The sequence below is a fragment of the Kickxella alabastrina genome (genome assembly GCF_025024165.1).
Source record: "Kickxella alabastrina strain RSA 675 chromosome Unknown BX661scaffold_35, whole genome shotgun sequence".
NCBI lineage: Eukaryota > Fungi > Kickxellomycota > Kickxellomycetes > Kickxellales > Kickxellaceae > Kickxella > Kickxella alabastrina.
Genome location: NW_026251506.1, coordinates 88,225 through 103,776, shown reverse-complemented (window position 1 = coordinate 103,776; position 15,552 = coordinate 88,225). Strand labels below are relative to the sequence as shown.

Genomic DNA, 15,552 nt, shown 5'->3' with positions numbered 1-15,552 from the left:
GCTGACTGTGTTTTGAGAATAATTAATCGACACATGTGCAAACAACGCTCAGCAGCACTCATTTTGAATCGTTTTGCTCGACATCATATTATTGCATTTCCCCTCCTTTATATGGCACGGCCATGCCCATACTATTGCTTGTTTTTGGATTAATATTATATTCATTTTTATTCGAAAAATTAACAAAACGCCACCTGCAAACTTTACTTTTTTCCGTTCATTTTTCAATATTATCAACAACATCAAACCTACAAAAGATATGATCCAGTCTGTACTTATATTCAACCAGCTAGGAAAACCGCGCCTTGTTAAATTCTATGAGCCTTTGGACGCGTCCATTCAACAGACCCTCGTGCGTGAAATCCATACCCTCGTGTCCAAACGCCCCGACACCTTGTGCAATTTTCTTGAATCAAGCCAATCAGTCAATGGCGCGCGCATAATTTATCGGCACTACGCCACACTCTTTTTCGTTTTTCTTGTCGACTCTTCCGAAAGCGAGCTGGGAATACTGGATTTGATACAGGTGTTTGTGGAGGCCCTGGATAGGGTTTTTGAGAATGTGTGCGAGCTGGACTTGATTTTCCATTTCGATGAGATACACTATGTTTTGGCCGAGGTTGTGTCGGCCGGGATGGTAGTGGAGACCAATTTGAAGGAGATTTCGAGGGCGGTGACCGAGGCTAAGCGGATGGCCAAGCCTGTGCAAGAAGGATCAAGGCTGGGCATTGGAGCGCTCAGACGTGGATTCGCTTGACGGTTACGTTTTTTATTTTACTGTCTCACGTACTCGATGTAAACACATAGTATATCAAACGGTCGGCTAATTCACAATTACTAGCTCTTGATATCAAGGCTAATACGCCAAAGAAAATAATGAGACTACAAATATGAAACAACTGTATTTTATTGCCCTTTTATGCTTTCAGCCACAAGCACCAACAGCGCGCACCCACTCTTGTCCATTTTTTTTAATTTGCTTTGTATTATTTCAATGTCATCAAAGATTGAGCGCATTAACTCCAACAACCATGACTGGGGCTCCGATGCTGCCGATCATTTTTCAATGAAGGAGTACTTGGCAGATTCAGCTCACTTTAGTTCGACAGACCAAAAGCTGGACAAGTATTGTCGAAAAATTGACACTCACATCCTCATATACGCAATTGTGCTTTGCATCTTGGGCCAAAGCGACCGCGGCTCCATTGGTGTCGCCAAGGTGGTCGGTCTAGAAAAAGACCTTGGAATGGTCAAGAATGACTTCAACATTGCTACGACGCTATTTACGGTTGGGTACCTTTCGCTCGAAATGTTTTCCAACTTTTTGCTCAAGCGCCTGGGCGCATCTGTGGTGTTGCCTACATTGGGAATACTCTGGGGCATAGTGTGTGCATTTCAGGGAGTCATTAAAACAAAAACACAACTCTACATTATGCGACTGTTCTTGGGAATGGCTGAGTGCGGATTCACCGCGGGTATTCTGCTTATAATGTCGTTTTTCTACCCCAAAAGCAAGCTGACTACGCGCGTCGGGTTTTTCTACTTGAGCTTTCCGTTGGCCAACGTGTTTTCTGGCCCTCTGGCTTTTGCCTTGTCGCATATTGACCATCCGACAATAAAACACTGGCAGTGGGTGTTTATTCTCGAAGGGCTCATAACTGTCCCCGTGTCTGCCCTTGGCTACTACATTCTTCACGATCATCCAGAAAAGTGCTCATTCCTGTCTCAAGACGAAAAGTCACTCATTGTGGCATACAAGCGCCGGGAGGGCACCCTGGGTGGGTCCGAGCAGCTATCAATGCGGGATACAAAGCGGGCACTGATGGACTGGCAGCTGTGGTGTATGACATTTGCAAATTTTGCCGTCTGCACAGGGAGTCACACTTTGTCGGTGTTTGCACCCGAAGTTATCAACGAGCTGGGATTCTCGCCCATGCATTCTCAGATAATGAGCGCCCTGCCATCCCTCTGCGGTGCTGTTGCTATTTTATTAGCCGGAAAAACTGTCAAATTGTGTCGGAGCCATTGGCTCGCTGCATGCCTAGCCTTGGGCTTCTCTCTCCTGGGCAGTATACTTATGTTGGCCACGCTTAATGTGCCTTTGCGCGTCTTTGGGCTCTGTTTGCTTGGTACTGGATCGTTTGCTGGCTTGGGCATTCTGCCGGGATGGGTTATTACAGCAAATTCGCAGACCGTTTCCAGCTCGACAGTGGCATCTACACTAACTGTATTTATGGGCGCTACTGCAAGTTTTGTGTCGGCAAATGTATTTTTGAACTGGGATGCGCCAAGGTTTGTAATCGGCCATACAGTGAATGTGGCTCTTCTCACCCTGGGGATTCTGGCATGTATCGTGACGCGGATAAGCATGGGTTTCAGAAATCGTCAGTTTGACCAACAGAAAAGACAGATGAAAATCAAAATCGAAATTGAAAGCATAAAAGCTTTTCGTTTTGTATACTGAAAATAATATTTCAATCCTTTTAATTTGTATTTGTTTTAGTTGGTGAGTGTTTTGTGAACAATTTATAAAGGTTATAATACAATGCATATCTTCAGTCTGTGCAACAACATTTAGCAGAGCCATCTTTACAGGGCCAGAAACCCGGGCCGAGACCCATCGGCATGCATGTATGTATAGGATAGATGTGGGACGTCACTCCGACGCCCTGATCCAATTCCATCGATTTCAAAACCGTGTGGCATTCATAATTGAAACTGTTTTTGCTATAGAATGATAACTGCATATATTGATGCAATTTTGTGGTACATCAACATAGCATTTGTTATGATAGTTATTTACATGTGAGCGGCACTGGAGATTTTGCACACTTGTGTTGAAATTCTGGGAGAGACGTCCTGTGAACGTGTAGAGATAAAATGCTACGTATAAAAGTGTATTGAATATATAAATGCTATGCACTGGAAAAAGGTAAGGAACATATTGCTCTGTTTAGTCATTGTGTGACTTATTAATGATTGTATATTTGGCTGGAATAGCCTATCGTGATCTATAAAAATGTGGGTCTAAATCGATATATTCAAGTCTTAAAAATTACTTAAGGAGCTGGAAAAAGGGGGCAGCGCTGTAAACATCATGGTGTTCCTTGTTGTCAGCCAGCAATAACAGAAATGTGCATAGTGGCCATGAGGGCGATCTTGGTTCTTGAAAAGGGAAGATAGTAGCCTGGAATGTGTGTTGGGCACCACATCACTCCCTACGAGACTGGTCGCTAATCTTGTCCCAGTACTCCTGAATCAGATCCAGTGATTCAAAGTTGCTTATTGGCTCCCAGGTGCTGTCGCCATTAATCCAGTCAATTAAGTAGCGGATACCACCACGTGTGTTCTTGTGCCCAGTGATGGCTAACACCTCGACATGTGTTTCATCAAAGTCGGGCGCTGACGCAAGAGGAATAAGCTGTGACGTCATATAATTGCGCAACAGTGGTTCACATGTCATGTCCTCCAGCTTGTAGGTGCCAGGTGCTACTACAGCGACAATGGGTAAGGACCAGTATGCTTGGCCTCACGTTTGTGCATGTGCTTGCCGCGGATAAGGACTGCTGTTCCAACCTCAAACTCCATTACCTTGTGTCTGTTCTTGAATCGTGCAGTTTGCTTGTCATTAGTGACAGCTGTGTGCTGCGCCACTGTTATAAAGAGAGTGCCTCGCATGCTGAGTGCACGTTCACGTAACTGCTCGATCTGTTCAGTGGTTGCCTCCACATCCAGCAGCTCTTTATCAGTGTGGTCGGCAAGCATGTTTGGCTCACGCCCAAACATGGCAAATAAAGGCGTAAAACCATGACGTGGAGAAATCTTGGTGTTCATCGCATATTGTGCGAAAGGAACACAGCGGTCCCATGTTGCTTTGCGTCCTGCCACCAGCTTGCTGATAACTTGGCTGGCTGTAATGGAACTTATAGTGGATTTCTGAAATATATATATATTTAGTACGAATAAGGGAGCTTAAAGAGCTCCGCTTATTTATTCAACACTATCGACAGTGAAAATAGAAATCGTGATCATAAACAATCACAATTTCAAATAATCGTAATTTCACAATTGCAAATTGTCACGTGACATTGTAATAATTGATGTCACAGTATATACCATTGGAGATCAGATATTACCTGCCCAAGTTCGTTCGCACTTTGGTCAAGACAAATTTATTACTCTTATCTTCTGCAAAACTGGTATTGTTCACGCCAACCTCAACATCAAACCGCGCACTGCCAATAGTGAATACTTTGTCAAGAATGGCATTGATCCCGTATTTGCCAAGTGTAAAAAATGCACAAGAACGCCGACCCAGCAGAATCGTATTTCACCAGGACAATGCACCACCACCTCACAAACCAAAACGTACGTTGTACCACATTTTGCAGATTGTGATGAAACAACTTGAAGCAGTACCATACCAGGCCTAGCGACTTGTTTTTAATGCGCGGAAAAATCCAAATCTCACAAGCTCAGAGGTCTCAATTTAAAGGATATTCGAGCGGTGAAAAATGCATGGCTGTGGTACCAAAAAAGCACCGTGTCACGTAATCATTGAAGGTAGCCAATCACCGCCTAGGCGAATATTTGTTGTTTCGCGCAAGGCTTATAATAAGTCCTCGCGGACGCAAAAAACTAGTCGTTTTTGGTTTCAGTTTAGTTATAATTGAAAGAAAATACATTGACACGCTTAAAAATAGCTGTCTCATTGCTGACAATTCGCGACACGAACTCATGCAGAAACCCAATGCACCATGGGGACATTCCCTGGTCATCCTGGCGGACACATGCAGTGATGACATCGACAGCGCCCAGCTCCAGCAGCTGCACCATCTGTGGATTTGCCATCTCCATTTCGTTTTCTTCTGCTGCTGCCAGCCGATATGCCATGAGAAAAGTACACAGCCGCACGAGACTCTACACCGGCATGCGCAAAAGCTCAAGCTCAGACATTGGCTGGCGTGCGACACCGAGCAATGCAGACAGAAATACCAGGTCGATCATCCGCCGGTGGTACTCAGTGCGCAGCGCAAACTGCTTTGCCATAGCCGCACATAACGACACAAGCACAGCGTCTAGCTGCTGTCTCTGCTTGCTGCTGCCTCGAGCCAAGACATTGGCTGACTGCAGAAGTGTTTCGCTGAGCACCTCAAGAAACCCGCAGCCAGCTGCCTGCCGCATGTGCCGCTTGGATACTGCCGCGTCTGATGTGTCTAGCAGCCCGAGCAGCGTGGTGGCTGCCCGCATTGCCACTTCTTTCTCCCTAGGCGCGTACATAGCGTTCACCAGCACCTCAATTCCGCCAGCCCAAATCACCTTGCCGATCCGCTGCAGCATCATCACCAGCACCTGTAGCAACACAAATGTCCTCAACCGGCCCTCCTCCTCTGCTGCTGAACTGCCCAGGGCCTGCGCGACTATCAGCTGCACTATCTCTCGCCACATGGCCATATCGAGCAGCAGCTCAGATGCAATATCCCACAGCTTAAAGTTGTCTGAATGCAGCACCAATTATGCCAAGAGATTAGCCATTTCAAGCGTCTGAATGTCCAATTCTGCCTCATTGTCCGCACTCCCTTTTGGGATTTATTGGTCCTGGAATATCAGGCGTGTCGCTGTTGCTGTCTTTGGCTGTGTGCAGCAGAAATCTAACTCATACTGTGATTGGTCTAAAAGATGCGAAAGTACCTGGTATGTGCCGAGTGCTGCTCCGACGCCAATTGCGAGGTGGTACCAGCTATCGTCTATGGCAGTGAAAAACAATATTGAAAGTGTATAAAAAAGAAATAATAAAATGTGAATTGTGAATTGGAAAGGAAAGGAAAGGAAAAATAAAGTAAGAAAGAAGAAAGAATAACGTTAAATTGAAATCATTTGGCAAAATAACAAAAATCGAAAATTATGGATGAAATCAACCATGTTCAAGTAAAATTGGCCAATGTGCGAGTTTAAAAGGATGTTGTTTACAGTTAAAGTGATTGGTGAAAGGTGATCGGTGGGTTGGTGAAAGGTGATCGGTGGGTTGGTGAATCTGTAAATAAAAGAGGGACAGACAAGAGTTTTAATCTTTATTAAACGTGAAGAAAATATGAAGAAAATGTATAATTTTATCTTTTGCAGTTAATTTTTTGGGTCGTAAAAAGATTTATTAAAAACAACAAAAACCTAAAGAGCTAGCTTCTTGAATGACCCAGCATTGATCTCGTCCTCGGCTGGTCGCTTAAGCTGGCCATTATCCTCTCTGAGGAGCTCAATTGCCTGAGGATGCATAAATCTGGGAGCAGCATCCCAGTTAGCCTGTTGTTTAAATGTACTGTCCCGCCAGAGCTGGTGGCTAATGTACTGGTTTCCTGGTTCAAACAAGAACTGGCGCATTGAGTGGAATAGGTTCCTGAATATCTTCCCTGGATTTCCTATCCCAAACAATTCCAGATACTTTTCCTCAACCATCATGATGCTGTACCGACTCAAAGCCAGGCTTTGGTTGTCCAGAAATTTGAACCTCTGAACGTCATCCCTCTTAGTGCCAGCTGGACGCACTGCGTCCATAACGACACAGAGAACACTCTCCAGGTCATCAAGGATTCCCTGGATGGGGCTGCTGAGCATAGGAATGCCCATGAAAAGCGGCGTCCCTGTAAATGGGTCCTTGGCCACCTCCACCTGTCCCACTGTCGTCGCATTGAACCCCCACTGCTTGGCAATATCAATGTGATTGGGTTGAGTTGGGCCAGTGTCCCTGGCAGCATCCTCAGCAGTGCCCCAGCCAATGACCTTGGCACAGCTCCAGTCAATGACATACACCTTGTTGTTTTTGACACACACGTTCCCTGCTGAAATGTCCCTGTGCAGGACACCAGTTTCACTTGCCTGGGCAAGACACAAGGTTAGCTGCTCGACAAAGCCAGAAACCAGCTTGTCTTTCTGATTGTCGGCCTTGTCTTTCAGATACTTGGCTATTGGCTGGCGTTACGTTAAAAATCGATCTTGAACAAAAATGAACTAAAAGGAAGCTAAGGGATGAATAGCCTCCACTGTTCATATCATTAGTATTTATGTGTGCGTATGAATTCCCGCATATCCAAGTAGGGAATTAACTAGCGATTGATTCATTAATCAATTGCCAGAGACAAGCCGCAATTCCTTGTATCACACTTCCTATCTTTTTAGCTCCCTACCTCTATGCCTTTATATTGCCTGTTTTCTTTTTCTTTTTGTCATGAGTTGCATCTACAACATCACAAGGTGATCAAACTTGTAATGATTGCTGTGCCGCCATGTATTTAATAATAAATTTAACAAAACCCCGAGAACATTTTACAATGTTTCAAGGCCCATGGACACTCATCTTTTGTTCTTTTTTTTTGTTTTTTTGTTCAGGCAATACATTAGCAAGGAGGGTGGTCAGCAGCAAAGGGAGGAGTGGGTAATGAGGATACAAAATATGAAAATGAGGGCTGGTTGTATGACAAAAGAGAATGACGTGGAAAGCCGATGGATGTATTTGAACATCCCTTGGCATAAGTTGTTTTGAAAGTAAAAATGTGGACTGTAGATTTTGCGAGTAAAGGGTTGGTTATTGAAAAGTCAAGAGAAAGTAAGTGGTGTCCGCGGTCGCTGATGATATATTCCATATATGAACATGGCGCGTAAAGTGTAATTGGTAAGTGGTGTTGTAACAAATTGTGGTTGAAATGAGAAACCAAAGAAATGTCTTGGGAAGTGGACGCTCTATTTATATGGAATGCGGCATTCAAATGAATGAACAAGAAAGGCAGCCGAAACAGACCTACCATTTAGAAAAAGAGATGGAAAATGAAAATACAGCAAGCTCTTCGTTTTGCGCCAGCCTAAAATAATTTCCCCATGTTTTTGCACCAAGAGGCTTGTATTTGGGCGATATAATAAGCCCAAACTGCCAAAAATAGCAGCAAGATATATCTCCATGTGCTTGAAGAAAAATGTGAACATTGCATCATTTTGATTCCAACATTGCATAATTTATGCTGTGAAATAAAGTGAAAGTGATTTTGATATTTCCAAAAATACAAACATGCATTCGGCCATTTTTGCAAGCCAAACAATGATGTATTTTTTTGGGGGGCAACTTTTATTTCAAAATTTTACATGTATATTTAGAGAACCTGGATAAGAGGCTAGACTTGAAACATAAACAATTAGTATTTGCTACAAATAATATTAATCAAAAAAGGATATTTATTTTTCCAAGGAGAACAATTCTTGGCTGCCCAACAGCCATTCCTTATATGCTCTTGTTATGACATAAATAAACTAAATAAAACGTATCATCATTGCTCTGATTGCCACGTGCATAATCAATTAATCTCAGTATAACAACATACAACGCCATGTGCCTTAATGTTGGAATATAGGAACGTTCTATGAACGTGTAGATAAACTATAATGACAAAGTATATTTAATGAATAAGTGCTATGCACTGTGAAAGGTGAAGAGTAGAAAAGCATATTGCTTTGGTCACTGGGTGACTTATTGTTTGTGTGGCTAAACAGCCAACACTGGTTAATCAGTTGATCACCATCAACCAATACTTAACTGTGACATATCTGGAGTCAATTCACACACTGGTTTGAATAGTATTGGATGTCAGTGCTTTAAAAGCATGTTCACAAAATGATGAATCATTTCCGGCAATGACATGTACAGGATGCTGCTTCCATTATTGCTAAAAATGACATGTATAAATAAGACATGGTTTCTCGAATATTCAGTTGGTAGTTCTTTAGACACTCTTGCTCCTTTTTTACTCACAACTGCAAACATCTTTATTTTATTTACCAGCAACCATCATTTTCAACATGCAGCTCTTCTCATTCACCACTCTTTCCCTGGCTGCCGCTGCTGCCAATGCTGTTGTGCGCGCCGACGCTTATGCCGATGCCATTTTTTGACAGGTTTGGAGCGTTTCATTACCCAAAGCAAGCCTCTTGGTACACAGAAAGAGTAAAAAACATATTTCAGGCTGGCAAGCCTTAGAACCCACTGCGTTTTTCATTTTTCCATCTCTTTTTTCAATTGGCAGGGCTTATTTACTGCTTTTCTCCATCTATTTGCATGTCTTATTTCATATAAAAGGAGCGCCCAGTTTTCAAGCTATTTTTTGGTTCCCTATCTCTCTCCCAACAACCACCACTTCCTCTAAAATACTACCACCTTTTTTCTAATACGCACACATATTTTCCTAACATTACGATATCACGACTACAGTACACACGCACACACACAGCAGCATCAACTTTGACTTTAGCATGGATTATCAGTTCACAATACACAACTTTTGTGGGAGGGGATCGCACACATACAACAGTTCTCGCCCAGCGTCATCCATTGCACTACATTGGCCCATATATTATATCCGCCGTCTGCCACAGCCACGCTCATTTGTACATCACAAAAAATAATGTGTCTAGTAAACACTCGGTAAGATATCTGCAACTGGTCTCATCAATGTCATGTCTGGGATGTCTGGGTATATAAGGGGACCTAAAGAACACCCTTATAATAAAAATCGGGCCGGTTCCATTCCATAAGACCTGTAACCGTGGTATATACGGGGGCCCACAGAACATTTGTTCAATATGAATCCGGCTGGTAACACGCCTAAGACCTGAAATCAGAGGCAGCGGAATGGGAGGAGGGTGGGGTTTACCCATGTACCTTCTCCGGATTGCCAGCGTCTGGATGGGCTCCTCACAAAATCACAACACGGGCATGGCTAGAAAGAGTAGCGCATGTACCAAACCCACAACATGACAACCAGTTGCAAATATCTCCGAGCGTCCAACGACATTTTGCACTCGATGCTCTATGAGCTCTAAACAGCTATAATTTGCGCGGTGATGATTTTTAAATGGCACTTTACTTTTAATTGTGCTAATTTTTGTCTTTGCCATCCATCATGGCAGAAAATAAAACCAGTGTACACACACCCCCAAAGTTTCCATTGAAAAGTACAATTACAAAAATTAGACTGAAAGCCAAGAGAATGAATTTCGTAAATATCGCTCGAAAAAATCAGATAATATTAGAATAATAAATTGCATAATTTCAGTTTGCATGCACTTTTGCAGCCGCTGATTTAGTCTGTGTTTTGGCTGATCATGTGCAACAGCCATCAAACAGAAACACATGTACAACTGTTGGGCACTTGTCCAGCTTAATCTGCGTTGTGCTTAATTTGCTGTTTAGTTGATAAGAGAGCGTTGATAAAAATAAAAATAAAATAAGAGATGACAGCAAGCATACAAACAATGTGGCTGTATTGACATTCGCTTGGGATTGCGATTGGTATTGGAGAGCATTGCAGAAAAAAGCTATCGCAGCAAAAAATGCTTCAGCTTTTTGTTAAGAAAAAACAGGAGATATTGGAGTGTGTACAGCTAATGATACATTCAATTAGGAGTTATTCGTTAGGATTGAGATGGGCATGTTCATTGTGTAGATAATCTACAGCCCCATTTATACAGCCTGTTCTGCAAAACCACATCGAGTGCAGCTCAAAAATAGCAGCGTTAATGTAATGCTGCGCAGCCTGAAGACATGGAAGTAGATGTCGAGGATCGTGAAACAAGTTTCCGTCTGCATGCCGGTTGATAGGGCACTAATTGGATCATGCAGGCGTAAATTAGGAAGGTATAATAATGATGTCCAGACATGCTCCCTACTTTGCAATGTACACGTACAAACGCAAATATGCAAAAACCACAACATTGACTTGCCAAGACACCGGTTTGCTCACAGAAAAACCAGTTCTCGCTAGCGGAGTGCACAGCTGGCAAAGTGCACAACAAAGGCGATGAGATACATATATAAGACAAGGCCAGCCCTAGTTCTGCTTTTGATTCCCTTGATAATAAAAACTATAACAAAACCCAACCATACTTTTAACACTAGGTGACTAGTGCTCCACTCAACTCATAATACCTTTAAAACTAGACAAATAGTGTCTCCTCCAAATTACAACTGCAAGAACCAATTAACTGACAAATGAATAAAGTATTGGGGTTTAAACAACAAAGCGGAAAATATGAAGAAAAAAAATTTATACAATGCGTTGTTTTTCTTTTATTATAATTTCAAACCAAAAAGAATAGACTTAAAAAACGTCTTTATACAATCTGGCCGCAAATCTTTCTCTACATTTCTCTTTTCCTTTTACTTTTTTATTTATAAAAAAATGCGCAGAAAAAGAAAAACTATGTATAAAAAACTGGACGGTAAAAATGACGCTGTATTTTTATACTGGCTTTGATGTTTCTTGTATCCACATTTGTTTTTATTTATGCCAATAATTATAAGATTTTATTTAAGCATGACCAAACCTAAAAACAAGCATCAAGACATAAAAGCTAACACCCAAAGTACTTGAGTCTTGATAATATAAGAAAAGCAAAAGTAAACACAAAAACTGCCTACGTATACCTAACCAACAACACGTTCGCACACATTGGGTCCATAAACGATGTCCAAAGTAAAACATACTGATACGATTTATAGTTACTTAGGCAAACAGGGTATGTTAATTTGTACAATCCTGGCCATAGATACTTTTTATGTCTGTTACCTGCTCGAAACTGCTAAGCCCAAATTTTAAAATGCGTTAGCTAAGCCCACATTCAATGTTTTATTGAATAAATGTATTAGTTTGGAAGAGGGTATATTTAAATAATACTTTTTTTTAAAATATTTCTCATCTTATTACAAAACCAATACCAGCACTCTTTTGTCTCCTTGTGTGAGTTTTTGTGCTTGGTCATCCAGTTAACTGAGTTAGTAAATTTTTTACTCTATATTTATTTTTTATTGGTTAAATGAAAAATATATACTATCTTGCGTGTGTTATGAGGGAGTGGTGTAAAGAGCATTATGGTAGTAGTGTTATGAAAGTGGTGGGTGAATTTATAAAGGGTTTATTTACTAATGTTTCTAAAGTACTTCTAGCCCTAGCCTCATGTTATATATGTGCCTCGTCGCCTTTGTTGTGCACATTGTCAATCGTGCGCTTCGTTGGTGAGAACTGGATCTTCTGCGAGCAGACCAGTATCTTAGCAAGTCAATGCTGTGATTTTTGCATAAGTGCGTTTGTACATGTACATTGCAAAGTAGGGAGCATACCTGGTTATTATTATGTCTCCCTAATTTACACCTGCATAGTCCAATTAGTACCCTATTAATTGGCATGCAGATGGAACCTTGTTTCATGACTTTCAACCTCAGCATCTACTTCCATTCCCTCGGGTTGCGTAACACGTGTAAAAGTACTAGTAAAACTTGGAAAAACTGTTACATTATTAAATTATTATTTTGTAAACAATATATATATTAAAACAATGACATAAAACAAGGATAAACGAGAAAAGAAAAAAGAAACGCAATTAGCCAATGCATTATACTATACATTGTCGCATTGCGTGTTTGTTATTGTATATCGAAACACATTCTTATACATATACAGGTCGCCGATTCTGCGCTTGCAAAAGCTCCGACTTGTCAGCAACCTCAAAATTCTCCAGGGCAAACTCTACATCAGCCTTGACTTTGAAATTAGGCGTAATTTTAGTCCCCTCGGTGATAACAAGAATAGTGCCCTGGCCGTAATACTCGACTTCCCACAAAAGCCTTGAAAACAGACGCGAGTTAGCCAGCGGAACCCACAAATTGCAAACAGACTTTGCCCGCAACTCAGGGCTAGAAAACATGCGCGCCAAATCATTAGCACTCGACTCAGTCATCGGGCGCTTCTCAATCATGCTCAGGCGCTTATCCGCAGTATGCATGCGCGAAAATGATGGAGCCCAGGCTTGGATGGCGGACTCCTCGTCGGCTACTGTGAGACAGTCAGGGCCGAGAAGCCGTGGGAAGGCGCGCAAGGTCAGTTTGATCAGGGACGCGGGAACCAGCGAGCTGTACATTGCGTACACCCAGTTGCGCTTCTTGCGCTGCTCTAAGGACAAAGTGGACGTGCTCGATGTGCTCGGCAGCTCAATATCGTCATCGCCGAGAACGTCGGGGAACTCACGTGCCAGCAGCGGGTTACGCTCAACGTCGGCGGCCTTTTTAATAGGCAGGTGGTTGATCGCCGGAATATACACGTCGTTGATATACAGGTGAGCCACAATGGTGAAAAGTAGAATGCCGACGGATACGACCACGCGCATAATGGAATCCGCACTGCTGCCCAGTCGGGCAACCATCATGCAGATCATATAGATTTCAGAGATGTAGATTGCAACAAGCATCTGCTTGATGGTCTTGGGGTACGACAGACCGCCGGAAGTCCACTTGCAGTCATTGTAGACGTAGAGAAACTGGTAGCGGTAGATGAGATAGAACAGGCCAAAGTACACGGCAACAAACCAGCTGACAATTGGCGCGATAAACGAATAGGAGAAGCCCATGAGGAATATAAGCGAGTGTGTGGGGATAGCCGTGGCCCAGTCAAACTCGGACGGCTCCTCGGCCTGAGACAACGCCCGCGGTGTCTTGGCAAAGAGCTTGGGAATCAAGTAGCGCATGGCCAGCGGCACGCCCTGTAATATTTCGCGAGCCGCATTGGTGAATGAAAGCAAAAGCACGTATGCGAGAATGCCGGTTGCCGACTTTGGCACGTCCTCCTGGATGTGCTTAATGATAGTTCCTGGGTTATTAATCGAGTTTGTGAGAATGAGCAAGATGGAAGACGACGAGATGTTGACCAGGTAGACGTTCCACACTTGGAAAAAGAACAGGCGGTTGATGAGGCGCATGTTGATAAGGCTGGTCTGTGGGGTGCCCTCGAGGCGCAGCAGCAGGCGCAGTATAACAGGCAACAGTGACATGAGCACCAGAATGATCGCGGGCGGCACAACACCGCTAAAAATCCCCAGAGCAATGTCGTTGCCCTTCAGCCACTCGAATTGCTTCAGCTTGACAAGGTTCTTGGCCTGCACCAGACCGGTCACAAATGCGGCCAGCAATGTCCACAGAACAGTGATCCCGACGGTAATGACAAATGACACGTACCCACGAATGCGGCGACTCCACGGGCTAATCTTTAGGTTGGACCAAATGACGTCCTCTGGGTTAACGTCAACCGCCACGCTGCTCATCGAAAACGGCCTATAGTCAATGACGGCCTGCGTAGCCATATGGGCGGCAATCTGCTTATTGAACATGACCATTGCCGACGACTCGCGCTTAAACCCGTTGACGTCCTTGATACTCTGAGCAATGAAATGGTTGCACATGGCGATTTCAGCCGCCAAGTACTCAAAGGTCTCGACCTTTTTTCCAAACAGGGGCATCCACCCCCTTTGAATAACCGGGCGCTTGGGCTGCACGTACATGTCGCCGGACAGGGTTGACACGGCAAACTTCTTGCTGCACTCAACGGCGTAGCGCGTCAAGAGGATTTCAAGCCTTTTTGCCAACTTGTCGCGCTTGTTGACCACGTCGGCAAGCTCCTTTGATGTACGGTTGACAAATACCTGGCGGACGCCCCCGGGCAGCATGTCAAAGGTCTCGGCGAGCCGGGCTTCATTGTTGACTAGGCTCTTGGGCACATCGGTGATCAGAACAGTCGAGGCAGCGGCCCTCGCAGCGTAATCGGGGTGTGTCAGCCACCACATGCGCAGGTGGGTGTAGATGCGCAGCTCCCCAATAATGCACCATACGGTCCAACTAACAAGCAGCGCGAGAAATCCAACATGAGCCCAAAGCCGGCTACTCATAGGGTCCACGTTTCCAATCGACAGCGAGCTGAGGTCCTTCAGCCCGTTAGTGCCCAAAATATTTATGGGCAAAATAGACGCGGCCGACAAAATACTGGTGACTGCAAAAATAATAAACATGCACCGGATGCTGCGCAGGAACATGTATGTGTCGAGTCCAGAGCGCCGGATTATTTCCTCGTCGGGTACGCGCAGTACGGCGGGAATCCAAGCAAAGAAGCCGTTGCCGATGGGGTCGGAGCGCCTTCCGCGCTCAATCGCGTATGTGCGTGGCGCGTAGACGCGCTTGAAGCGCGGCCGCAAAATGCAGAATAGCATAATTATTATAAGGGCAACGCCAGCATTGATAATAAGGGAGGCTAGGAATGTGCGAACCGAGTTGGATGTGTCTTTGTTGGAGCCATCCGAGCTCAAAAGCGAGGAAAGGGACATGTGTTTTTTTGTGAATGTGTGTAAATAATTAGAAATATTTGAAAAGGAGTTTAATGAAGTGGTATGTAATGTATGAAGTGGAATGAAATGATATATGATATGATATGCTGTGTGTGGAAAATGAAAAAATGAAAGATGAAAAATGCAAATGCAAATGCAATAATATGAATAAAAATGGAGTTGAGGAAAGAAAGAAAAAAGAATTGCGCAGACGGCGGCAGGGTGCGCTCTGGCTATTATTATAAGTGAAAGAAGATTTTACGAGCGCGCACAAAAAAGCCAAATTTTCTTTAGTTGGCAATTGAAATAATAGAAAATGATGCGCGCGAATCTCTAGGCCAAATCCCAAAAATAATTGCATTTGCCTTT

The 15,552-nt window shown here is 43.5% G+C and overlaps 4 protein-coding genes across 4 annotated transcripts; 2 read left to right on the top strand and 2 right to left on the bottom strand.

The window, feature by feature from the left end:
- Positions 1-209: 209 nt before the first annotated feature.
- On the top strand, positions 210-966 carry BX661DRAFT_189094 (adaptor-related protein complex 3 sigma 1 subunit). Its single transcript, XM_051537528.1, has one exon. The coding sequence runs from the start codon at positions 260-262 to the stop codon at positions 755-757; it is 498 nt and encodes a 165-aa protein (XP_051388769.1). The 5' UTR covers positions 210-259; the 3' UTR covers positions 758-966.
- Positions 967-1,066: 100 nt separating this feature from the next.
- BX661DRAFT_146631 (major facilitator superfamily domain-containing protein) lies at positions 1,067-2,464 on the top strand (the record flags this gene model as incomplete). Its single annotated transcript, XM_051533183.1, has 1 exon — positions 1,067-2,464. The coding sequence occupies one exon, from the start codon at positions 1,067-1,069 to the stop codon at positions 2,462-2,464; it is 1,398 nt and encodes a 465-aa protein (XP_051388768.1).
- Positions 2,465-3,052: 588 nt separating this feature from the next.
- On the bottom strand, positions 3,053-5,454 carry BX661DRAFT_226924 (uncharacterized protein; the record flags this gene model as incomplete). Its single annotated transcript, XM_051538983.1, has 4 exons — positions 3,053-3,492; positions 3,534-3,771; positions 4,720-4,836; positions 4,927-5,454. The coding sequence occupies 4 exons, from the start codon at positions 5,452-5,454 to the stop codon at positions 3,212-3,214; spliced, it is 1,164 nt and encodes a 387-aa protein (XP_051388767.1). The 3' UTR covers positions 3,053-3,211.
- Positions 5,455-12,341: 6,887 nt separating this feature from the next.
- BX661DRAFT_189057 (uncharacterized protein) lies at positions 12,342-15,369 on the bottom strand. Its single transcript, XM_051537527.1, has one exon. It carries the CDS (start codon positions 15,181-15,183, stop codon positions 12,484-12,486), a length of 2,700 nt encoding a protein of 899 aa, XP_051388766.1. The 5' UTR covers positions 15,184-15,369; the 3' UTR covers positions 12,342-12,483.
- Positions 15,370-15,552: the final 183 nt, after the last annotated feature.